At 47.3% G+C, this 25,174-nt stretch overlaps 2 protein-coding genes across 4 annotated transcripts in view; both read left to right on the forward strand.

Annotated features, from left to right (window-relative positions):
- Positions 1 to 25,174, forward strand: part of SLC4A10 (solute carrier family 4 member 10) — a 1,019,075-nt gene that overhangs the window by 172,681 nt on the left and 821,220 nt on the right. The gene's annotated exons all lie outside the window — the stretch shown is intronic.
- LOC144824876 (uncharacterized) lies at positions 9,831 to 11,669 on the forward strand. Its single transcript, XM_078683849.1, has one exon. The coding sequence runs from the start codon at positions 9,831 to 9,833 to the stop codon at positions 11,643 to 11,645; it is 1,815 nt and encodes a 604-aa protein (XP_078539975.1). The 3' UTR covers positions 11,646 to 11,669.

Here is a 25,174-nt window from a genome sequence, read left to right on the forward strand (position 1 = left end):
TGCTCTCCATCAGTTAGAATGGGCTGCCAGGATTATTAATGCTATAATCCTAGCGGGCTCGGGGAGCATGGTGCAATGTCGAGTTTGGTATCCCTGAACTCAGGGTTTAATAACGCATCCGTTTGTGTGGATGGTTTTTGGACTCTGTGTTTGAAAATAGCACTTTTAGAAAGTAGCTATTTTCTTGTCTAACTGTCTACCGGTCTCTGCTGGTTCTGGTGTGCATGTGACAGGAGCTGGGTGGCTCCAGAGGTCTGAATGAGTCAGTGTGGGGTGAGTGGGACATTTGCATTGAGAGTAGGGGAAGAGTAGCTCCTGATAGCCTGCCCTGCCTGATACAATGCTGGCTCCGCCCCCCTGCCGGGCGGCTGATGACTCTGTGCCTGCCTGGGACTTTCCTGGCCCACCTCCTGCCGGGCAACTGATAGCCCTGCCCCTGCCAGTAACAATGCTGGCTCCGCTCCTGCTGGGCGGCTGAGGACTCTGCCCTGCCCAGTGAATAGGCCAGGTGCCTCAGCCTGGCAACACCCACAACAAACCCGAGATGGGGGGAAATTCCCCTGCATGGACAAAGGGATCAAAGCCAAAAAGGGGTATAAGAGAAGGACCCCTGAACCAAGAATTTAGATCACTTCTGACAAGGAAACCTGAACCAAGGACAAGAAGCCTGCTGATCTAAGGACTGCCTACCCCTTCTGCCAGAGCGCTGTTTGTTGGGGGAATCCTGCATTGCTTCTTTATTTTTGCCAAGGAACCAGGAGAGAGGAACTGTGTGTGTACTCTCACTCTTTGCTAAGAAAATCTCCAAGGGCTGGAAGAGTGCCAGTCTCCTGTTGAAGTCACAGGGCTAAAGGACTTCATCTGCTTAAAGTACTATTTGCAGGAATTTGTGAATCCAGCACCTCTGAAAGAATCCAGCCATCTCGACGCCGACGGACGCCGCCGAATCCAGCTCGACATCGTGAGTAACGGCTCCAGTGTCCCGCTCCCTCGACGCCGGCCGCCGGGCCCGATCGACGCCAGCAGCAACGCCAGTGAGTAGTGAGTTCGGCTCCAGCTCCAAGTGACCTCGTGTCTGCACCGCCGCTGATCGCATCGACTTCGAGCCCTCTCGACGCCGTGAGCGCTGCTCACTCTTGCAACATCGACATCGACGACGTCGTATCCTGCTTCATCCCGTGAGCGCTGCTCCCGCCTGACTTCGGTCGACGCCACTGCAGATCGCCCCGACTCCGAGGCCCGATCGACGCTGAAGACGCGACGCCGGACATCTCGACGCCGCTGATCATCGAGTGCTTCACTTTTCCAAGGTACTGTGTTGTTGGGGTCTGTGCGACTCCGGGCTCGACGTAGCGCTCCTCGCGGTCGACGCCGAACCTTTGGATTAACTTTGCCTCGACGTCGTGTGACTCCCGTGTGGGTTACATTGTTGCCAAGAACTGTGTTTTAGAGAAGAAGAGTTGCTTTTGATACTAAAGACTTTGTGCTAAGAAGAAACCGTGCTTGAACTATTATTTTTCCTTCCAAGAGTATTTATTAAGATTGTGGTATATTTTTGTCGTTATTTGGTCTTGTGCTAAACCTTGTATAAAAATCCTTATTTTTATAATACTACTGTGTCGTGTCCATTTGTAGTGTATTCACTTTATTACTGTATGTGGTCATAAATGCTTAACGCACTGCCTCTGAGATAAGCCTGTCTGCTTTGCCAAGCTACCAAGGGGGTGAGCAGGGGTTATCTAAGTGTGTGATCCCCTTGCCCTGACTAGAAAAGGGTGTGTTCCTATTTGTCAGAAGTGTATACCTCTGCCAACTAGAGACAGCCGCTTCTAACATTGGTGGGTCAGCGGTGAGGATTTGAACTTTGCATTTATGACCCATGTGCAGTGATTAGTGTGCGCTACATAGTGAAAGCAGACCATAGCGCAGCCACAGTCTAATTTGGAAGGATTCTATTTTTGTTCTCCAATTTCCTGGAACTTGATTTTTGAAACTGCCAGTTTTGACCATGAGTGATGCCGGAGTCCCTGCTGTTGTTATTGTGGAGGAATTTGATAGGAGTAAGATGAACGACTATCCGTTAAAGAAACTGAAATCCTTTTGCAAGCAGCTGAAAGTTCCTACCACAGGCATTTCAAGGAGAGCAGATTATCTCAAAGCATTGGAGGCCTGGTTAGAGGCCAGAGATCCCTCTGATCCGGTGGTGGTACCGACAGGGGAAGGGGAGGAGGAGGTGCCAGTGAATGGGCCCACATCCCCTCCTGGCAGCAGTGTTTCCTCCAAAGGTCTTTCTCCTGAAGAAAGAGAAGAAAGGGCGAAGGAGCGAGCATACAACATGGAAATGGCAAAACTTAAGATTTATTTATTTATTTATTTATTTTTAGAGTTTTCTATAGCGCGAACTTGAACCGATTAGGTTATCAGAGCGCTTTACATAGCACCAGTTTCGTTACATGTTAACACAGTAGTTTACATAGAATCAGTTACGTTGCACATTTCAGTAACTTGAACCGATTAGGTTATCAAAGCGCTTTAAATAAGACAGCATTCGATGTCCAGTGCCCTCCTCCGCCGTGTAGCGGGGGACCACTTCCAGCCCTCCGAAGTCGTCGAGCTGTCGGGACTAGGCTCCTGGAATGTCCAGTGCCCTCCTCCGCCGTGTAGCGGGGGACCTCTTCCAGCCCTTCGAAATCGTCGAACTGTCGGGACTAGGCTCCTGGAATTTCAGCTGTCCCTTTACAACTACTTTGTTTGAGGTCATGACGGAAGTCTCAATCCCAGCAGCAACCAAGTGAGCTCTCTGTCTCCAAGTTTCTCTCCGCGCTTGATGATAGTCTAGTATTATGGATTTAGGTGGCTCGCACTGGTCATGTCACGTGACAAACTTCAGGAAACCTCGTTGTTTTGAAAGATTTTCTCAAGGCCATAAATTCCCCAATTCATAAAGATAAATGGGCAGTTGGAGTTAGAGAATGCAAGAGGCAGGAGAGAAGCTGATATGGAGATCAAACGGTTAGAGTTTGAAAGAGAGAAGTTAGCTTTGGAGCGTGATACCAAGTTGAGGGAGTTGGAGCTCCAAGCTAAAAAGTTAGAATTGAATCCCTCTGGTGGCAGCATCCCATCTGTGCCTGCAGAAAGTAGGTTTTATTTTCCTAAAGATGTGATCAAAGATTTTCCGAAGAATGAGGATATTGGTCAATGGTTTAAAGCATATGAGTTAGCATTGTTGGCCCACCGGGTCCCTGAGAAGGATTGGGGAGCGGGGTTGTGGGGTCGCTTTGTGAATGAGGGAAGAGATACCCTGTTAGACATGCCTGTTGAGGATAGGATGTCTTATGCTCATATGAAAGATGCTTTAATGTTAAGGTATGGCCTAACCCCAGAAAAGTACAGACAGGCCTTTAGAGAATGTAAGAAGTTGCCTGGTACTACGTGGGTGGAGTATGTGTCATATTTTTGCAGAGCCATGGATGGTTGGGTAAAGGGCAGCAAAGTGGAAAGTTATGATGCTCTTTATGATTTGTTTGCTTGGGAGCACTTGTCTAATAACTGTTTTCCAGAGCTGCGCCAGCACCTTATTGATAGCAAGATATCTAACCCTAGAAAACTTGCTGAAGAGGCGGACCGCTGGGTCAGTACCAGGGTCCACAAGGGTCCAGTGGGAGACTCAGCCAAGGGTGGGCAGGGTCCCCAGCAGAAGAGTGGGGGGGACAAGGGTAAACAGAAGGAGTTCCAGAAAGGGCCCCAAAGTAATCCCCAAGGGAACCAAGGGAAGGGTTCCCAGCCTCCCCCAGATAAGAAATCAGAGGCCCCGACAGGTAAACCTGTTCGCAGGGGCCCAATGACCTGCTTCGCTTATAAGCAGGTGGGACACCGTTTTTATGACCCTCAGTGTCCCTTGAAGAACTCTGCTGCACCACCACGTGCAGCTCCCCGTCAGCTGGCGAGTGTAGCCCTGGGAGGGGAGGAGATGGTTGCCCATGGTGGGGAGGGTCCCGCAGAGATGTCCCTGGTCTCTCTAGGAGACATGGAATTGGTCCCTCCGCCCCCTCTGCCTAGTAACACTAAGAAATATAGGCAGTGGGTGACCATTAATGGCCATAGAGTGGAAGCTCTCAGAGACACCGGAGCGAGTGTGACAGCTGTCAAGTGTCACTTGGTGTCCAGAGAGCAGGTGGTTCCCCACGCATTCTACCCTGTGATAGCTGCTGACAACTCGCAGAGAGCTTGTGAGGTAGCTCAGGTTCCCTTTGAATGGGGGGGAGTTTCAGGTACTCTTCAGGTTGCTGTGAGGCCCGCCATGCCTGTTGATTGTCTCCTGGGCAATGATTTGGAAGACTCCCCTTGGGCTAAGGTGGAGAGGGAGACATATTTGAAAATGTTGGGTGTGCCAGAGTGGGTGTGTGCAACCACTCGATCCATGACAGCAAGTAAGGGTGTTGATGGGGTTCTGGAGCCTGAAAGTATGGCCCAGGACCCAGCTGTGAAGAGAAGAGGCAGGGGGCGCGGGAAACCGTCCCCCGTAGTTCCCGTGGTCCAGGAGGAGGCAGACCTTGAGGGGTATGCCCTGGAACCCACAGGTGAACAAGTTGCTGAACTGGGAGACCTGCCCGAGCTGACCCACTGGCAGCAGGATGGTGGTCCCTCCAGGGAAGAATTCTGTGCAGAACAGAAAGTGTGCCCTTCTCTTGTGGGTATGAGGCAGCAGGCCTCAGCCCAAACCTCAGGTGATCAGTCAGGGTCACATTTTGTTTACTGGTAGAACGACCTCCTGTATAGCGAGCCTAAGGCTGCTGAGCCTGGGTCAGCCCGTGTGCTGGTGGTACCCCAGCGCTTCAGAGCCTTCCTGCTGGGTTTGGCTCATGACGTTCCGTTAGCTGGACATCTGGGGCAGGACAAGACCTATGACAGGCTTGTCACCCATTTTTATTGGCCTCAGATGAGAAGGGATGTAGACATCCAGTGCAAAACCTGTCAAACTTGCCAGGCAAGTGGGAAAAGCGGGCGGAAGTAGAAGGCTCCCCTCCAACCTTTTCCCGTGGTCAGTACCCCCTTTGACCGGGTGGGGATTGACATTGTTGGGCCACTGGACCCCAAGACAGCCCTGGGCAACAGGTTCATCCTGGTCTTGGTGGACCATACCACACGGTACCCGGAAGCTATCCCTCTCAGAACAGTGACTGCCCCCGTGGTGGGACGGGCACTGATGGGTGTTTTCTCCCGAATGGGGTTCCCCAGAGAGGTGGTGTCAGACCGGGGCACCAACTTCATTTCCAACTATATGAAGTCTCTGTGGAAGGAGTGTGGGGTAACTTATAAGTTCACCACTCCTTACCACCCTCAGGGTAAATTGTTTGAAAGATTCAACCGTACCCTTAAAGGCATGATTATGGGTACGCTGTCCGGATTTCGGTTTAAACCGACTCTGCTCGAGAAAACCCTACCGGCTGAAAATCAGCTGACCTGGTTGAAACCGAGTGTCACTGATTTTCGTTGCTATTACACCACTTGGCCACATGATGGAGCTACAGCATTGCAGACCGAACTTCAATTTAAGCCCGAGAAGGAAAGCAACTCGGAACGTGCATCACCCCCATTAATCTTGGGGACACACATTGGTTGGCAAGGTTGGCGGGCGTGGCCAGGTCCCATTTAAAATACTGGCCGGAGTTTGTCTGGCCCCGCACACCTCGCTACACTTCAGTCAACCACGACGACGAGACTACGACCAGACAACGACCGCCGGTGTTCCAAGGCCTCATTTGAACCATCCAAGGTAAATCTGCTGCCCTCTGTGCTAGTGCAATCCTCCACATCTCTAGCGAGGATAATGTTTCCTATGTGGGCTGTGTTTTCCTCGGGGGCACCCAGGTGTAAGGAGGGGGATTGTTTAGAGTACTCGAGGGACACCTGGTCCTTTATTATTTCCAATTTTCTATTTAAGCTTACTACCAGGAACGAAAGTTTATTGCTTGTGTGCGCTTATATTTTTATAAATGTGCGTGATGCGGCCCGTGAGCAGGGAAGGGCCAGAGCTACAACATTCCTGCTCCGTGGGATAATTTTAAAAGCGATCTACTGTAAGTGCAAAGGCCAATTGGTGCGCACCGTGGCCTGCATTGATTCAAGTTTTCCCTGGCTTTATCGTCCATCTAGTGCAAAGGAGTAGATTAATGCCCTACTTAAACATTACATTAGGTACAAAGCCCGTAGTGAGCAATATCCACATTAACCAGGGACGTAATAAACGCAAGCAACACCAGGCCCCCTGCTTGCCTAACGTGAGTGTGGGCACCAGGGAGAGAAACGGCATGTGCAAGTTTATTGCATGGGTGTGCTTAAATATTTCTAAATGTGTGTGCTTACATTTTTCTAAATGTGCCTGATGCGGCCCGTTAGCAGGGTACGGCCAGAGCAACACCAGCCTGCCTAACGTGAGGGTGGGCACCGGGGAGAGCAGCGGCAAGTGCACGTTTATTGCTTGTGTGTGCTTATATTTTTATAAATGTGCGTGATGCGGCCCGTGAGCAGGGAAGGGCCAGAGCTACAACATTCCTGCTCCGTGGGATAATTTTAAAAGCGATCTACTGTAAGTGCAAAGGCCAATTGGTGCGCACCGTGGCCTGCATTGATTCAAGTTTTCCCTGGCTTTATCATCCATCTAGTGCAAAGGAGTAAACATTACATTAGGTACAAAGCCCATAGTGAGAAATATCCACTTTAACCAGGGGCGCGATAAACACAAGCACACGGCACTACTACTAAGGCGTGCAACACCCATTGGGCTCACGGGATGCTCCAGCCCCCCCCCAGCCCCCCATCCCCCTCCCGCGGGCTGGCGAGCATCTAATTGCAGCCGCACCCGAGTACTTAACGGGTCTTTAAAAGACCATTTACTTGTAAGTAAGGCTTTTGTTGTGTGCTCACCCCCGTCTTACAGCCACCCTGTCTATGGTTGGAAGGCAATCAATCCCTCTGTGCATCTGTGCATTCCTTGGTGCAGTATCTAATCAATGATGTAAAACAGACGATAGTTGGCAACCACCAACATCCGCACCAGCCTTTTATCAGCTGCTGCAGTAGTCACTATAACTCCAGACTTGGAGGGCTTCTCCCAAAGCTTCAGAAGTAGTGTAAATATCAGGCACGTAGGACTCCGACTTCGTTTTTGTATTTTACTTATTAATTCTGAGCAAATAGTAAACATTCCAATTCTGAGAAGTGATGTAATATCAATTGCAAGTTAACACCAAAACACGTCAAGTTCAAGACCTTATTTTCCATAGTTTTTATAAATGCACGGTCTGTAGACGAGAAAACATATTTCTCACATGCGTGAGCAGGGAAGGGTCAGAGCAACACCAGGCCCCCTGCTTGCCTAATGTGAGGGAGGGCACCGGGGTGAGAGGGGGCACGTGCAAGTTTGTTGCATGTGTGTGCTGAAATATTTCAAAATGTGTGTGCTTATATTTTTCTAAATGTGCGTGATGCGGCCCTGAGCAGGGAAGGGTCAGAGCAACACCAGGCCCCCTGCTTGCCTAACGTGAGGGAGGGCACCGGAGTGAGAGGGGGCACGTGCAAGTTTGTTGCGTGCGTGTAGAAATTCAGGGGGGTGGGAGGGGAATCTTCTGCCACAGCAGAACCATATCATGATGGTTGTTGTGAAATTCATTATTCATTGCCACCACTGTTATCATTTCTAGGATTCTCATTGCAGGTGTTGTGCTTAGGGACAACCAGGAGATCTGCCGCCCTCTGTCCAGTTTTCCATTCAAAGTTTTAGCTAATTTTCCCATACACTGACATACGCTCAAAATGTTGCCCCTTAGCTAAATTTAATTCAGCATTTGATTCGGGCTGACCCTCGTAGCAATCAGCCCCAATTGGTTCAGTGCATTCAGGGACTTCATTCAAAGGGCCTTATTTATGAAGGCCTTGCGCCACCGGTGCGTCACTTTTTCCCATGTTAAAAGTGACGCACCGGCGCCGCAAGGCCTTCATAAATAAGGCCCAAAAAGTCTAGGGCCACCAACAGATTGGAACATTCAATATTTGGTGCACCTGAAAGGGGAGATGGCGCCTGGTGGATGAGGGAATCTTGAGGCAGTAGTGTGCCAACTTTAGAGGAAGAATATAAGTAACATGCAGCGAAATACGCAAGTGTGTGTGCTTAAATATGTAAAAATGTGCATGATGCGGCCTGTGAGCAGGGAAGAGCCAGAGCAACACCAGGCCCCCTGCCTGGCTAACGTGGGGGAGAGGAGCTGTTGTGGTCTGCCATTTGTCTGCATTCGGGTGCCCCCAATTAATTCACAGGTCTTTAAAAAGACCATTTACTTAACGAGTTTTTGTTCTTGCACCCTTCGTAGAGCCCCTACAGTATAATAGCCCAGTCGCCATCGCTAATTCTGGTTCCTGTGTCCTTTGACCACATAGGTCATGAAGTGCAGTCAGTTCTATTTCAGACTGCAAGGTTAGTTCTATAAGCGCTTGCCAACTGTAATGTATGTTGTGGTGATTAGGGTGCTGTGTGCTGCTGTTTCCGTTGTTGCGATTTTCCACCTCACAGGGCCTGCCACTAACCCTGCTGGGGCAATGTTTTCAATGCAGATTAATTTCACGGGTTCCGGTGAGTCAAGTCATTGCAAGCTTAATGAGGCTTTGTTGTTCTTGCAAGTAGGCAGGAAATTAATAAAGGATTGTGCAGGCCAGAGCAACACCAGGCACCCTGCCTGGTTAACTTAAGGGTGGGCACCGGGAAAAGAGGTGGCACGAGCAAGTCTTTGTTCTTGCACCCTTCTTAGAGCTCCTGCAAGGGCATACAAGCACCACCATACGATGTTGTTTAATGTTTGTATTTTACAACAGATTACGTTCCAGCAGCTGTCTTTCTCATTTCGTCCCAGATGTTATAATGCATTTTGAATCTGTTTCATAGTTTTCTTGTAAGTTTTACTTGGAGCAATAACATCATAGTAAATACTGTAATATGCAGTGCACAACCTTTAGAAGAAAGAGCAATTGCAGTGATACATCGAATTCAGAAACAGCCGTTTTCCACTGTGATTCGCTTTGATGCCTGATGGTCTAACCTTTTCTCCGCAACCCACTCTAAAAAAAGTCACTTAAAATATTTGCACTCGTCGAAAACCACATCTTTGAGAGACTTGCGCAATTTATACTCAGTGTAATTCGCTTCTTTGAAATGCCTCTGTTGACATTTAAGCGCATTGGAACAATTTACTAATTCTCATCATTTTCGTGCATGGATCTGAATATGCTTATATGAAAATGCTAAGCACACAAGAAATGACACCAGTAAACTAGGCTAGAAAATGTGATTGCTGAAATAGCAAACCAGTTATCATTGCTTTACAAAACATGTTTTAGTAATCATAGTGATACTGCATTGGCAAGATTTCAACAAAACAATGAACATGTCACCCAGCTCTAACTTTCTTCAACTGACACCACATGGATTCTAAATGAACTATGAGAACTGTCTGCCTTGCCTACAACACCTAACACCCCCAGAAATCTCCCATAAATTACCCATACCCTGAGAGTCACAAAACGTGCGATTCCAAAAAGCTCTCTCTGTACCCCGCAGTTCAAGGCCTCGCGCCCCTGCCCTGGGGTGCTTTTAGCAAATTAGCTCCCGTGACCAGAACTTGTTGTTTCTGTCCCTCATTGCAACACAAGTGCTCTCTTCTCTGTTTTCACAGCAGTCACCTGACCATTAAAATGTTGTCTTTCTCATTATTTTCTCAACAGTATGCAACCGGTTTCTAAGTTTTTTTTTTTTATTAATCTAGTTTGCGCAGAACAACATGCCCCGCAGAATAAAGACGGCAGAAGATTATGTGCTGGAAAACAAAGATTTCATGGTTGAAGAAGTGCGCGGGCAAAAGATGTTAATTTGCAGGTTTTGCAGAGTGACTGTCCCAATAGTAACTGGGAAGACTGCAAGCCGAATTGCTGAACATCTTATCACCAAGACCCACTTGAAATTGAAAGAGCCACCGAATAGCGACAGCCTATGCCAGATGTCTCTTGCCGAGACAATGACCCGCTTCAAAAGAAAACGTGAGGAAGAAAAGGATGTGGCACATGAATTTGTACGTGCCCTAGTGCAATCTGGAACCAGCTTACACCAAGCCGATGGACCAATTGGGAATCTGTTCCGCAAGCGTGCACCAGCATGCAAAACATTACCAAAAGCAACACAAATGTATGAGAAATACCTACCAGAGGTGTTCCTTGCAGATATTGAACATATTTCAGAGTTACTCCAAGGTGATGTAAAGATCTCTGTTACCATTGATGAAACCCCAGAGATGCGTGGCGACCCAGCAGTGGCAGTGCTAATCACATTTTGTGATGCAAAAAATGGATGGTACAGACGTACCATCATGGCAGATCTAGATGTACTGGAAACATGCAACGCAGTGTCACTTGGAATGCTGCTGCAGAGAATTCTTACCAAGTTTAACAAAGATTGGAGTGATATTGTCTGTATTTGCAGCGATTCAGCTACGTATATGAAAAAGTTATGTGATGACCTGTCAAAAGCAATGCCTGAGCTGAAGTGTTTCCCTGTGAGAGATCCTTGCCACTTGCTAGATGGTATGCTGAAAGCAGCATTACAATCTTCTGAGCTAATGAAGAATGCTATTGATTTTGTAGTCCATTCAGGCGCACTGTTTCGTTATGCGCGGGAACTCAAACGCAAATATTTCTCATTTTGTGTTTTGTGTGGCAGCAAAGAAAGAGTAATCCCAACTGTGTCATTTAGTCGGTGGTTCTCAGTCCTAGAGGCCGTGAATGCAATTTTATCTATGTGGCGACCGCTTACTGAATTTTTGCTTAGTGATGATGCAAAAGGCAAGAAATGTGAGGATCTTCGGGTGCATATTGATAGCGATGTCAAAAAAAGTACACTGTACTGCATCCTTAGATTTTTACAAGAAAACATGACTGCTGTAGTGGACATAATCAAAAAACTAGAGTCAGAAAACACCCTTGTCTACCAAGTTTTCAGTATAATTGGTGTAGATGTCAAACATCTCCTCGAGAGTAGGCTAGGCGACACTTTTTGTGACTTTGGCACTGCAACCTGTTCCCTGTTAGAATGCTTGCCACTTGGTAAGCAAAGAAGTGTTGAAGACCAATTCAGGACATTTTATTTTACCATGCATGAGAAATGGCTAGCTATGATGCATAGAAATGTCCCTTCACCAACCATGGCGTTTGAGGTCAATGAAGCCTCACTTTGGTACTCTGCACAAGTGTTAGATCCATTCCGTAAAGGGGAATTTTCTCCGGACTTTGCAAAGTACAGCTTCATTTTTGACCGCTTTAATACCTCTGAGGGCATCTGCACCCAGTTCAACGCATATGTTGCAGAACCTGTCCCAGAGAATGTCAACCTTGAGGTGCACCAGTACTGGCATGGAAAGCTACGTCAGTGGCCAGAGTTGGCAAATTGTGTACTGGCTGTTTTGGCGTTGCCAGTCTCAAGTGCCAATGTTGAGAGGGCGTTTTCACAAATAAAAGTGTACATGGGAAGGAAAGAGAGAGCGCGAATGACTAAAGAATCACTGAAGAAATATTGTATGGTCTACTACAATAAATTTGACTTGTAAATATGTATTTGGACTTCATATACACGTACGTAAACTGTCTATATGCCATGCATCAATGAAGAAAGCCAGCAATAATAAAAGCAAAGCGTTCCATAAACACCGGAAAAACACCGTTTCAGTCGTTTTTTATGGCGCGAAAATTAGTAATCACTGAAAAACACTGTTTTTTTCAGGTATTGAAATCACTGGAAAACACTGACAAAACACCACCAGAATTTACCAAAAATAGAAACTGAAAACAGGAAAGCCTAATTATGGGTCTTGAAGAACCAATGAGGCGTAAATGGGACGTCCTCTTGCCATGCTTGTTGTTTGCTTACCGTGAGGTGCCACAGAAGTCTCTAGGGTTCAGCCCCTTTGAGCTTTTGTATGGTCACCCGGTAAGAGGACCTTTGAGTCTGGTCAAAGAAGGCTGGGAGCAATCTCCCAGGAAACCTCCCCAGGATGTATACAGTTACATGCTGGCCTTTAGGAACCAGACTAGGTGCTTCAGAGATCTTGCTCAGGCAAATCTGGAGGCCAGCCAGGAGGAGATGAAGCGGTGGTACGACCAGAAGGCCACTCTGGTAGAGCTTCAGCCTGGACAGAAAGTTTGGGTCATGTCCCCTGTGGAACCTTGTGCGCTCAAGGACAGGTGGACTGGACCATTTAAGGTTGTGGAGAAAAAGAGCGATGTCACCTACATGGTGGACTTGGAATCTCCCAGGAACCCCTTGCGGGTCCTGCATGTCAACCGTTTAAAGCCCCACTTAGAGAGGTCCGAAGTGGGCATGCTCCTAGCTACAGATGCTGGAATGGAGGAGGAGAGTGAGCCTCTTCCTGACCTCCTGTCAGCAAAAGAGCAAGATGGGTCAGTGGATGGTGTTGTCCTCTCTGACACACTGACCCCTGAACAGCGGCAGGATTGCCGCCAATTGTTGGGACAATTCCCTGATCTGTTTTCCTTGATTCCTGGTGTCACTCAGTGGTGTGTCCATGATGTGGACACCGGGGACAGCACTCCTGTGAAGCACAAGGCTTACAGAGTGACTGACAAGGTCAGAGCATACATCAAGGAGGAGGTCTCCAAAATGTTTGCCTTAGGGGTGGTTGAGTCCTCTAGCAGTCCTTGGGCCAGCCCAGTGGTCTTGGTCCCAAAAGCTGCAGCGCCTGGTGCTTCACCGGAACTTCGGTTCTGTGTGGATTACCGAGGACTCAATTCAGTCACCAAGACTGACGCGCACCCCATCCCCAGAGCTGATGAGCTCATAGATCGGTTGGGGGCTGCCCGGTACCTCAGTACGTTTGATCTAACGTCTGGGTACTGGCAGATCGCCTTGACTGATGGGGCAAAAGAGAGGTCAGCATTCTCCACACCAGATGAGCACTACCAGTTCCGGGTTATGCCCCTTGGGATGAAGAATGCCCCTGCCACCTTCCAGAGGTTGGTCAACCAGGTCTTGGCTGGACTGGAGGATTTCAGTACCGCCTACCTGGACGACATCGCAGTGTTCAGCGCCAGCTGGGAGGAACACTTGCGCCACCTCCAGGAAGTGTTGTTGGCTCTGCGCAGAGCAGGCCTCACAATCAAAGCCAGTAAGTGCCAGATTGGGCAGGGTTCAGTGGTGTACTTGGGGCACCAAGTAGGGAGCGGCAAGGTGGCCCCCCTGCAACCCAAGATTGATACCATCCTGGCATGGGCACCGCCCAAAACCCAGACTCAGGTGAGAGCCTTCTTGGGTCTCACGGGTTATTACAGGAGGTTTGTCAAGGATTATGGTAACATTGTGCACCCCTTGACTTCGCTGACTTCCAGGAAGCAGCCAAGACTTGTGAACTGGACTGACGCCTGTCAGACGGCCTTTGACACCCTGAAAACTGCAATGTGCACAGCACCCATACTCAAGGCACCCGACTTTTCTAAAGAATTTGTTGTCCAGACGGACGCTTCAGAGCATGGCGTGGGGGCTGTTCTAGCTCCGGTGAATGAAGAGGGCCGAGACTTACCTGTAGCCTTCATCAGCAGGAGGTTACTTCCCAGGGAACAGAGGTGGAGTGCGATAGAGAGAGAAGCATTTGCTGTGGTCTGGGCGCTGAAGAAGCTAAGACCCTACCTGTTTGGGACTCACTTCCGGGTTCAGAAGGACCACAGGCCCCTCAGATGGTTGATGCAGATGAGGGGTGAGAATCCAAAGCTGTTGAGGTGGTCCATTTCCCTACAGGGGATGGACTTCACGGTGGAACACCGCCCTGGCACAGATCACGCCAATGCTGATGGTCTGTCCAGGTTTTTCCACCTTAGTGATGAGGACTCCCTAGGGTAAGGGTAGTTCTCCCCACATTTCAGCTGGAGGGGACACGTGTTAGACCTGGCATCATTGGCATGAGTCTCTCCTCCATTTTTTTCTGTTTGCCTCCTCTGTTTACGATGTTTTTGCTGGTATATTGCTTTGGGCACTGTGCCACTGCTGATCAGTGCCACAGTGCAAGTGCTCCCTATGTGAAAATTGCTGTATTGATTTACTTCCATGTTTGGCTTATTTGGTTTACTATCAGTCCCTAGTAGCGTGCACCAGGAGTGCCAGGGCTTGTAAATACAAATGCTGGTAGTGGGCTTGCAGCACATGTTGTGCCACCCACAAGAGCGGCCTAGTAAAAGTATGTCTGAAGGTCTACCATTGCTAGACCACGTGCAGTCTGACTGTCACGAGGACTGCGCAAGTACACCTACTTGCCAGTCCCTAAACCTTCCCTTAACTTCATGTTAGTCACCCCTATGGTAGGCCCACGGGCAGGGTGCATTGTAAGCATAAGGTAGGACAAGCCTGACAAGGTTGGCATGTCCTAATAGTGAATTACAGCCATATTCGTTTTTCACTAGTGTAAGGTAACCTGCTCTCCATCAGTTAGAATGGGCTGCCAGGATTATTAATGCTATAATCCTAGCGGGCTCGGGGAGCATGGTGCAATGTCGAGTTTGGTATCCCTGAACTCAGGGTTTAATAACGCATCCGTTTGTGTGGATGGTTTTTGGACTCTGTGTTTGAAAATAGCACTTTTAGAAAGTAGCTATTTTCTTGTCTAACTGTCTACCGGTCTCTGCTGGTTCTGGTGTGCGTGTGACAGGAGCTGGGTGGCTCCAGAGGTCTGAATGAGTCAGTGTGGGGTGAGTGGGACATTTGCATTGAGAGTAGGGGAAGAGTAGCTCCTGATAGCCTGCCCTGCCTGATACAATGCTGGCTCCGCCCCCCTGCCGGGCGGCTGATGACTCTGTGCCTGCCTGGGACTTTCCTGGCCCACCTCCTGCCGGGCAACAGATGGCCCTGCCCCTGCCAGTAACAATGCTGGCTCCGCTCCTGCTGGGCGGCTGAGGACTCTGCCCTGCCCAGTGAATAGGCCAGGTGCCTCAGCCTGGCAACACCCACAACAAACCCGAGATGGGGGGAAATTCCCCTGCATGGACAAAGGGATCAAAGCCAAAAAGGGGTATAAGAGAAGGACCCCTGAACCAAGAATTTAGATCACTTCTGACAAGGAAACCTGAACCAAGGACAAGAAGCCTGCTGATCTAAGGACTGCCTACCCCTTCTGCCAGAGCGCTGTTTGTTGGGGGAATCCTGCATTGCTTCTTTATTTTTGCCAAGGAACCAGGAGAGAGGAACTGTGTGTGTACTCTCACTCTTTGCTAAGAAAATCTCCAAGGGCTGGAAGAGTGCCAGTCTCCTGTTGAAGTCACAGGGCTAAAGGACTTCATCTGCTTAAAGTGCTATTTTCTGGAATTTGTGAATCCAGCACCTCTGAAAGAATCCAGCCATCTCGACGCCGACGGACGCCGCCGAATCCAGCTCGACATCGTGAGTAACGGCTCCAGTGTCCCGCTCCCTCGACGCCGGCCGCCGGGCCCGATCGACGCCAGCAGCAACGCCAGTGAGTAGTGAGTTCGGCTCCAGCTCCAAGTGACCTCGTGTCTGCACCGCCGCTGATCGCATCGACTTCGAGCCCTCTCGACGCCGTGAGCACTGCTCACTCTTGCAACATCGACATCGACGACGTCGTATCCTGCTTCATCCCGTGAGCGCTGCTCCCGCCTGACTTCGGTCGACGCCGCTGCAGATCGCCCCGACTCCGAGGCCCGATCGACGCCGAAGACGCGACGCCGGACATCTCGACGCCGCTGATCATCGAGTGCTTCACTTTTCCAAGGTACTGTGTTGTTGGGGTCTGTGCGACTCCGGGCTCGACGTAGCGCTCCTCGCGGTCGACGCCGAACCTTTGGATTAACTTTGCCTCGACGTCGTGTGACTCCCGTGTGGGTTACATTGTTGCCAAGAACTGTGTTTTAGAGAAGAAGAGTTGCTTTTGATACTAAAGACTTTGTGCTAAGAAGAAACCGTGCTTGAACTATTATTTTTCCTTCCAAGAGTATTTATTAAGATTGTGGTATATTTTTGTCGTTATTTGGTCTTGTGCTAAACCTTATATAAAAATCCTTATTTTTATAATACTACTGTGTCGTGTCCATTTGTAGTGTATTCACTTTATTACTGTATGTGGTCATAAATGCTTAACGCACTGCCTCTGAGATAAGCCTGTCTGCTTTGCCAAGCTACCAAGGGGGTGAGCAGGGGTTATCTAAGTGTGTGATCCCCTTGCCCTGACTAGAAAAGGTGTGTCCCTATTTGTCAGAAGTGTATACCTCTGCCAACTAGACACAGCCGCTTCTAACAGTATGCAACTGGTCTACGGGCATTTCCATGAGTTTGTACTAAAACTGACAAAGCACAACCCTCTCTTTCGCAGCAGTAAGGCGAAAATGGTTTTTCGTAATCAGGCATCCCCAAAGCTGGAGCACTGCACAAGTCCTCTCTCAGCTGTAGGAACGACATCAAACAATCCTTGTCCCATGGTACCGGATCACTCACCTCCTTGTGCGTCAGTTTTTGTAAGGGTTTTGCCTTCAGGGAAAAATTAGCTATCCACTGTCGGCAATACCCGACCATTCCTAGGAACATCCTGACTTCTCTCTGTGTCGTAGGCGAGTTCATCTTCATTATCGCCTCTATCCTATCTGGTGACACCTTGCGCTTTCCCTTTTTCTATCCGGTGACCCAAGTACTGTACTTCTGTCAGACAGTACTGCAATTTGCTCGGAGATACCTTATGCCCATTTTCAGCTAAATGGTTCAGCAAGGCGATGGTATCTATCTTACAAGCTTCTTCCGTTTCTGACGCAACAAGTAGGTCGTCTATGTACTGGACCAGAACCGAGTTCTGTGGCAGTACTAGACTTTCAAGATTTTTCTTCAATAGCTGGTTGAAAATTGATGGGCTTTCTGTATACCCCTGTGGGATACGACACCATGTTAGGACACGATTTTCCAGCTTAAAAGCGAAAAGAAACTGGCTCTCCTCATCTAATGGAATTGAAAAGAAAGCCTGACAGAGATCTATCACTGTGAACCACTCAGCTTGGAATGGTATCTGAAACAATATCACTGATGGATTCGGTACCACTGGACAACATGAAACAACTATGTTATTAATCCTTCGAAGATCTTGTACTATTCTAAATTTCCCACTAGGTTTCTGCAAACCCATAGTCGGGGAGTTGCATGGACTACCCACGATTTCCTTTAGTATTCCCTGTTGAATCATAGAGTCGATTACGGGTTTTATTCCTGCAATCGTCTCCGGGGTCAATTTGTATTGAGGCGTTCTTGGATATTCAACATTTGGTTTTACCATGATCTTCACTGGTTCTACTCCTTTGATCAATCCTATCTCTTCTCCAGTAAAATCCCATACCTCTGATGACACTGTATCTCGTAAGTCCCAAGGAAGCTCCTCCACAGTCAGGGTAGGATACAGTTCTACGCATACTCTCGAATTTGCAACCTTAAAGGTGGCATCATCGTCTGTAGTCTGTATCTCCACTCCCTGAGGTGTGCAGTATATTGTGCAGTTCAGTTTGCACAATAAGTCTCTTCCTAACAGACACACAGGACTAGAATCACATACTACAAACTGATGTTCATCGGTGTAGTTTCCTATTCTCACTAGCACTGGTTCCGTCAAAGGGTTAGTCATTCTCCTATTTGCGACTCCTACCACTTGAATTGTTTCCCCCGACATTGGTAGATCTGGAACCACTGTCGATCTCATAGTTGATCGAGTAGCTCCGGTATCTACTAAGAATGTTGTAGGACACCCTGCCACTTCAGCCTCGACAAACGGCCCTCTTTGATCCACCTCTAGAACTGCCCCGAAGGTACAGTCCTCCTCTCTACTTACACGTCGTCCCGTCAATGGATCAACGTAGTAACACTCTTCTTCGTCTATAAAAAGAGGCATTTGTCTATAGATCTTTCCCCCTGTCGTAATCTTTGGTGGCTGCGGGAACTGAGCTTGTGGAGCTGAAGTCCCCCCTTTGGCCACCTTACTCTTTGGCACTGTCACCCCTTGAACTGGAACTTCTTGAACTTCCTCCTCCTCTACTTCTAGGTCTCCGTTCTCAGGGTTATAGGGACACTCGCGTTTCCAATGTCCCACCCGGTGACACTGGTGACACTTTGTCGTTTTTTTCAATGTAGCAACGTCTATTCTAGGTCTCGGGTTTTCCTCGTTATCCTTATTCTGACTATTTGATTTCCTTCCCATCGTCCCTGTTCCCTGTTGCTGCTGTCCACCCTTTCCAGCCGACTGCATCTGCACCATCATCAGTTTCTCCTTTAGTTTCTTTGCTTTGGAATCTATTTCATCACTGCAATACCTTGCGTATCTCAAAATTTCATCCAATGGTTTGTTTTGCCAACAAATTAAATGTTGCTGAATCATCAAACAAATATCAGGTCTCAACCCCAAAATGAACTTCGACACAAACTGTCCTATCTCTTTGGGATCCATTACATCTAATCCACTGTATTGTTTGAACGTTTTCAGCAATCGCTCATAGAATTCATGAACTGTCTCCTTGCGTTCCTGTCTTGTTCGGTCTATTTTTACCCAATCTATATCTTGTGGTGGCACCTTCTCCTTCAGCCATGTCATCACCCTTTCATATTTTAACATTACTATTTCTGACGGTCCATTAGTACGAGCATTCCTTTCTGGTTCTGCAGTTGGCCATTCGACACTAACCTTGCATGCTATCCACAAGTCTCCTGGGACCACAATGTCAAATAAGGTGTTCAAATCAATCCACAATACTTTTGAAATCTTTACAAACCTCTCTACCTGCTTGTACCACTCTACGGGACTTTCCCTTAACTTCGGAAATGAGTTAGTAAATGCAGCCAAATCTCCCCTACTCCAGGGCACGTGTACATAACTCCCATTCGCTATTTCCCGCAAAGGGAATGCCTCCATCTGCAGTAGCCTTCCCTCCGGAGACATCACATTCGCGCTCCGCCTAACAGTTCCCTTTTTGGACCACCTCTCTTCCCATTTGTCCAGATCTATCCATGCTCTTATTCCTGTGATCAGTTCCCTTATGTGTGTCTTTAATCCAGTTGTCCTCCTCTCTTCTAGGTCCTGATCTGAATAGTGCAACCTATGGTTACCCTCCAATGCCTTTGTTCTGGACAAATCTACCATATACTTGTCTGCCAGTTCAGACAGTTTCTCATGAGTTGCTCTTGCCTTTCGAGTAATATCCTTTGCTATAAACAGCAGCTCATCTTGTTCGTACATGTCAATCCTTTCTAAAGGCAAAGCACCATCTATTATCTCGTCCAGGTCAGATTTTAAGCTGGTCACATCGAGTCTTTTGGCTTTTATCACAGCTTTCAGTATGCTATCTCTAGAGAGTCCATTTACATCTCTCCCATCACAGCTCTGAGTCCTACGTCTGGGCTCAGGCGTGTTATGGTGAGTCCTCCCATGCTCCCATCTCTCCAGGTCCCATGCAGTTCCATCCTCTCTGGGTGTGTAGTGAAACACTTCTCTATTTCCCATAGTCCCACATTTCCCATTCTGCCTGGTTTCTCTAGGTGCATGATAAGACATTCCATTATTCCCCATGCCTTCACAATTTGCCTGTGATCTCTGATCACTCGACGCATGGCAAGATCCTTCGCGGTTCCCCATGTTCCCACGATTCCAGTGCTGTACGTTATCATCCGGTGCGTGGAGAGTGCACTTAAACCTATCCCTGTACTCTTGTGTCCTTCGGTCTCCCTCACTTTGAATGAGACGAGACGTCTCTCCACCCTCCGTACTTCTACCTTTTCGCTCCTGCCCATTTCCACCGTCAATATGACGTGTAACTCCTCTACTCTCCTGACTTTTACCGTCCTACTCCTGGCTGCTTTCGCTAGCCCCGCAGTGAGATTATGTCCCATTGCCTCGACTTCCCCATTCAGCTTCTACTCTTGACCTGTTGCTCGGTGCTTCTGTGGACCTATCCCATTCCTTCAAGTCAGCCCTCAACTCTTTATAGGATTTCGGCCGTGGTCCCCTCAGGTCCATCGGTCCTCTCTGACCCCCCGTTCTGTTACGGGTTCCACTGCTGAATCCAATGGGGTGCTCCACGTTATTGGTCCTGAAAATTGTCTCCAGGCATTTGTCGTGTTATTCCTTCTTTCCATCTCAACTCTTTCTCTGTCTAACCGTACCTGTTCTTCCTCTCTCCCTTTCTCTGGGTGATAAACCGACACTATAGGACCTATGGTAACTGGTACTTGAAGAGCATCTGGCAATCCATAAGACTCAACCCTCTCTGTTGCTGGCATCTTCTGCACCACAACCCTTCCGACTACTCTCTGTACAGAACTATGTTGAGGTGTCTACTCACCTTTGGTAGGTACCCAATTCGTTTTAGGGAGTGGCCTATTCCCTTCTGTGTCAACCCTATCTTCCCTTGGGAGCTCAGTACCTTCTATCTCCCTATTGTCCGGAGGCGGTCTATCTATCAACAACCTATTTATTAGGCCATCCTCCGACTCGCTCTCGTCATCCTCTTCTATGGGTCTCTTTTCTCCTGTAACCTCTCTCACTGGGTACAACTAATCCACTTCAATCGTCTGTACCCTCCATTTCTTGGCTTCCGCATCCCATTTGGCATCTTGCACTGCCCTTACTGATCGCCTTACCCTTTCTTGGCGTCTGTTCTGATTCCTGTCGTGCGCCGCCCTAATCCACGCATTAAGGGCCTCAAACTGTGTTGGTCTAGGCAAAGGTCTCAATGAGGACATACCTGCTTTCAGCTGATGCAACACGTATTTCGGAAAAGTCAGTTCCTCATTCCCTTCTGTAATCTTACTCCAAGTATCAAGCCACAGTATAGTATGCAACCCAACGTTCGTTGCCATATAATGAGCTGGTGTACCCTCTGGCGGTGCCTCTTCCCCGTAATAGGATTCTCTTCTTTTCCTCTTAAAGATCGCTCTCAAACATTTAAAACACTTCATGTTCAAAATCTACAAAATTTCTATTTTCTCCGCGTTCGTTTACTTCCTGATGACAATCCACCAATCTCAGCGCGGTTCTCGCTAACCGGCCTATCACAGCGCGGCTTCACACCAACCGGCCTATCACAGCGCGGCTCTCGCTGACGTCACACCAACCGGCCTATCACAGCGCGGCTTCACACCAACCGGCCTATCACAGCGCGGCTCTCGCTGACGTCACTCGTCTCCCCTTCGCAGCAGTTCCCCTCCTTTCTCGGCTCATCTCCCGGTCATGCATGCGTCCCATTCATACTCTAAAAAATGATTACTTCCGACCAAGCCATCACTTTCCTTGACTGTACGCCCACAGTCTAACTGTAATTGTCACCTTAACTGACGAAATGTCTTCCCGTATACGTCCAGACAATCGCCTTAACTGATAGGTTACTTACACACAGTAACTTTCGACCTGCGTCCGTTACCCACACACTAACACTTGCGTTCCCCCTATCTCGGTCCTGCGGGCGATCAATGGTACCTCATGACCCCCTTTACTCTGGTCGACAACTACTCTGGATGTTCGATACACCCGAACCACTTAAGCTCTTCTCCGAACTTAAGATTTTCACCAGTTCACCAGTTTGCCCGGTTGCCAGGTTGCGCGCGCTCACAACCCTCTCTCAATCACACTACAGGCATTCAACTCCGCATGACATTACAATACAGATACAACACAAAACACCGCAATCTGTCGACGCATGACCCTTGTTATACTCACTCTCGTCCGGCCCTGCTGCTTTTCTTCCGCTGCTCATCTCTCGATTTCTAGGGACCTTGGGGTAATCTTAGCCTAGTCTGGATCACCTTCCTCTAGAAGGTAACCATCCTCTGCTACCAACTGTTACGGCGGGATTTCTGATCTATTGCTATAGGTCTAGATCCCAACTCAGGTTGACTGAACCGTTGATACCTGTCATAGAGTAAAAGGCAATCCACTACTAGGTCAATCGGTTAAGGACTTACACCACTCTAAAGAACCACTTACTACGAATAAGTTTTAAAAGTTTATTATAAAGCCAAAGTTAACTGGAGATACAAACATCTCAAAATAAGGTTCAAAAGATATACTGGTATCAATACAAACATACATTTTCTAAATGCTCTTAGTCGACAGAAGAATGTCACCAAAACCAATTCAAAAATCATCAGAGTTGCAAGAATAGACACAAGCTGTAACTTGTGGGTCATTTACAGAAAGGAAGAAAATCCAGGTTAGACTGTCCCTACACTAGACTAAGTGACATCCCTACTTAGTAAAATCTTAACCTAAAAAGGTGTCAGCCGTGGTGACTTCCAAAGAAGATCACTCACTTCCCTTAGTCTTCGTTGTGAATCGGTGTCTCGCAGTTACCCTATCTGCCTACCCATCCGCTCTCTTAGGTTCCTCAGACCATCTGCCCTAACTCCACCCAGGGGTGCTGTCCCTAATACAAAAATCACATTTACAATAGAAACGCCCTTTAGAGACGCCCCTCACGTGGTGTCGGGTCTGGCATTTTCCATACTGATACTCCTCTGGGCCCATCGTTAGCGTTGACCTTGCTTCTCAGGCTCTTCTCCGGCAGGACGGTACCCCCCAGGAAATTCCTGAAGCCGCCTCCAGGCCTGTGCCTGGCTCACTGAACAAAACTCTATTCATCACTCTCTTGATTGGAACCTCCTCGTACCTGCAAACAGACACTTGTACAGTGGGCCCCAAATTCTGGCCTCCACCGTATCTTCTAAGTCGTAATCCTTTGAGCAGGCTCCTCAATTTATGCTTAACATGACATTCCTCTAACTAACACATGCAGATCAAAAGAAATGACCTTATCTATTCAGGCCTATTAGAATTACATGAAACGGGCCTGTGCACTCTGTAAACCTTTAATTTCTTAGTCTAAACAGTATTCTAACTTATTACACACAATGGTTATATGAAACACTTCTATAAAACATATATTTCAGTTCTATGATCAGTAATACTTTGAATTACAACAACGTTAAAAATCCATATCATGTGAGAGTGTAACAGCACCTTTCATTCTCTGTGAACTGCCATGTGGCCTACACATTTCTACGTTTAGCAGCATTACATTCTCCTCTCCAACAGCCACATAACATGGGATTTCAACATCATTCTAACATCTCTACACACTTCTACATTAGCTTTTCACACTGATATATGCATTCTATTTTAATTAAACACTCTTATGTATTTTCTTTACTAAACTGATGCAACGTGCTTGTAAATATGGTGCACTTCTAATTTTGCTCTCAAAGTGGTGAATAATACCCTTCCTCAAAAAAACCTTAGAGACTCCTTTCTGTTTATTTATGTAATGCGTACTGCATACTCTTTTGAAATTGTCTTTTAAATGATACCAGTTGGGAATTGTTCTAATTTACACCCACTGATAAACGGCACCCTTTTAATTGTTGTTGTCATTTGACTGGAGTGTATCTGGGTCCCCAGTTCAAGGACATGTGAACTGGTAAAAAACGGGGCACTATGTTGCAAGTCTGATTCTAAGAACAATTCTATTTTTTATAAACCGTGTGTACTATGTTAAAATTGTAATGCAGAGCAGAAAAGTTTTGACATATTCAATATCAAAGAACCAGAAGTCAGTAGAGTCAGCATGTGAAGCTGAATAATGTACTGCGATACAGGTATTTCATATCATTTGTCATTAAAACTTGTTTGTGTACAAATATTTGTTGCCGAAGTTGTCTAGCCCATGGTCCACATATGTCCCGTGAAATGGGAAAATTCTTGTGAGCTTTGCATGTACAATGGGAACATGCTTAAATATGATATCTGTGGCTTCCTTTGAATAAAACCAATGTTCTTGTTTCATCCAAAGCTAGACACTGCATTTGAAGAAACCTACAAGCTGTATGGAAAGTTGCATTAGGGCATGTGGAATTCATTCTGTAACTTCATCGGATTATATGTCTTATATGTCACTTTGTCTCTGTAGCATACATTGATCAGTCATTACCTTATCTGTGCTTCAGTATAACCAGATTTAAATGTATGTGCGACTGAGGTCTTCGCCTTTGTAACCTCTTGTTCATATATTGACAGCATTTCTGTTTGTTTCAGACTGCACACAGCATACAAAAGTTATAATATATGCAGATAAATTCCCCTTCCATAATGTTTTTATGAGGATAATTTAAAACATTTTTAGTCATATGGAATAATAATTTCAGCATATCACTGATTTAAGTCTTTTTGTAGGTCTGGCCTAGGCAGAGCATGTGCTGTCTCTTCAAGAAATGTTGAATTTACTATGTGGGCTTACAGCCCACCCATCACTTTTTATTTGTTGCTTTCTGTGTCCTTCACAAAGGCTTGCTTCTCTATGGTCAATGTTTGTTATATGTCCCTCCTTTTTGTGTCTCGACCCCTCCCATGGAGCATGCCCCTATTACTTGTAGTCTTGCCCTTTTGTGCATGTCGGTTTATTTAAGAACACAATTTTTTACTCTTGTTTCTGCCCGTGTTTTCGGAATGTTGGCCTTTCTTTCTGTGAGGTCTTGTTGTTCTAAATGCATTCTCCCGAAGGGAGTTCATCAAGGATTGCTGCGGTGCTAATAAATTTAAAGGTACAAAAGCTTTGTGACGTTGCATCCTAACTGACGGTGATGAATGTCTTCATGGAACTGCTTGTTGTGAGGGCCCTGTGTGCCTGTTGATGCCCTCGTGCTCTGTAGACCCTTTAACCCATTTCATTACTTAATTTGATCCGTTTGCTTTGTGTGAAACAGTCGGTATTCAAATCCTAGTGCAGCATCCAGGCATTCTTTGTTTTCTGAGCAGGAATCTCTGCTTGGGACAGTCTTGCCTCGGTTGCAGATATTAACGCTATGACTGTTTATGATGATACAGAACCCCCTCCTCTCTCTGACCCAACAACACGACGCTCCTGAGATCTAACCAAAAGTAGAGTTTTGTCATTTGTCATGATGCTCTTAGAAATAATGACTGTGGGCCAGCTTCTGTTTTTCCTTTTCTCTGCTCTTTTGTTCCCCTTTATTAGGAGAAGGAATGGTCTCTAGTGCCTGTTCGAACCTACAACAACTAAAACCCGCTTCAGCAGTTGCAGCGATATTTGC

This window comes from Lissotriton helveticus, chromosome 3_1 (genome assembly GCF_964261635.1).
Source record: "Lissotriton helveticus chromosome 3_1, aLisHel1.1, whole genome shotgun sequence".
Taxonomy (NCBI): domain Eukaryota; kingdom Metazoa; phylum Chordata; class Amphibia; order Caudata; family Salamandridae; genus Lissotriton; species Lissotriton helveticus.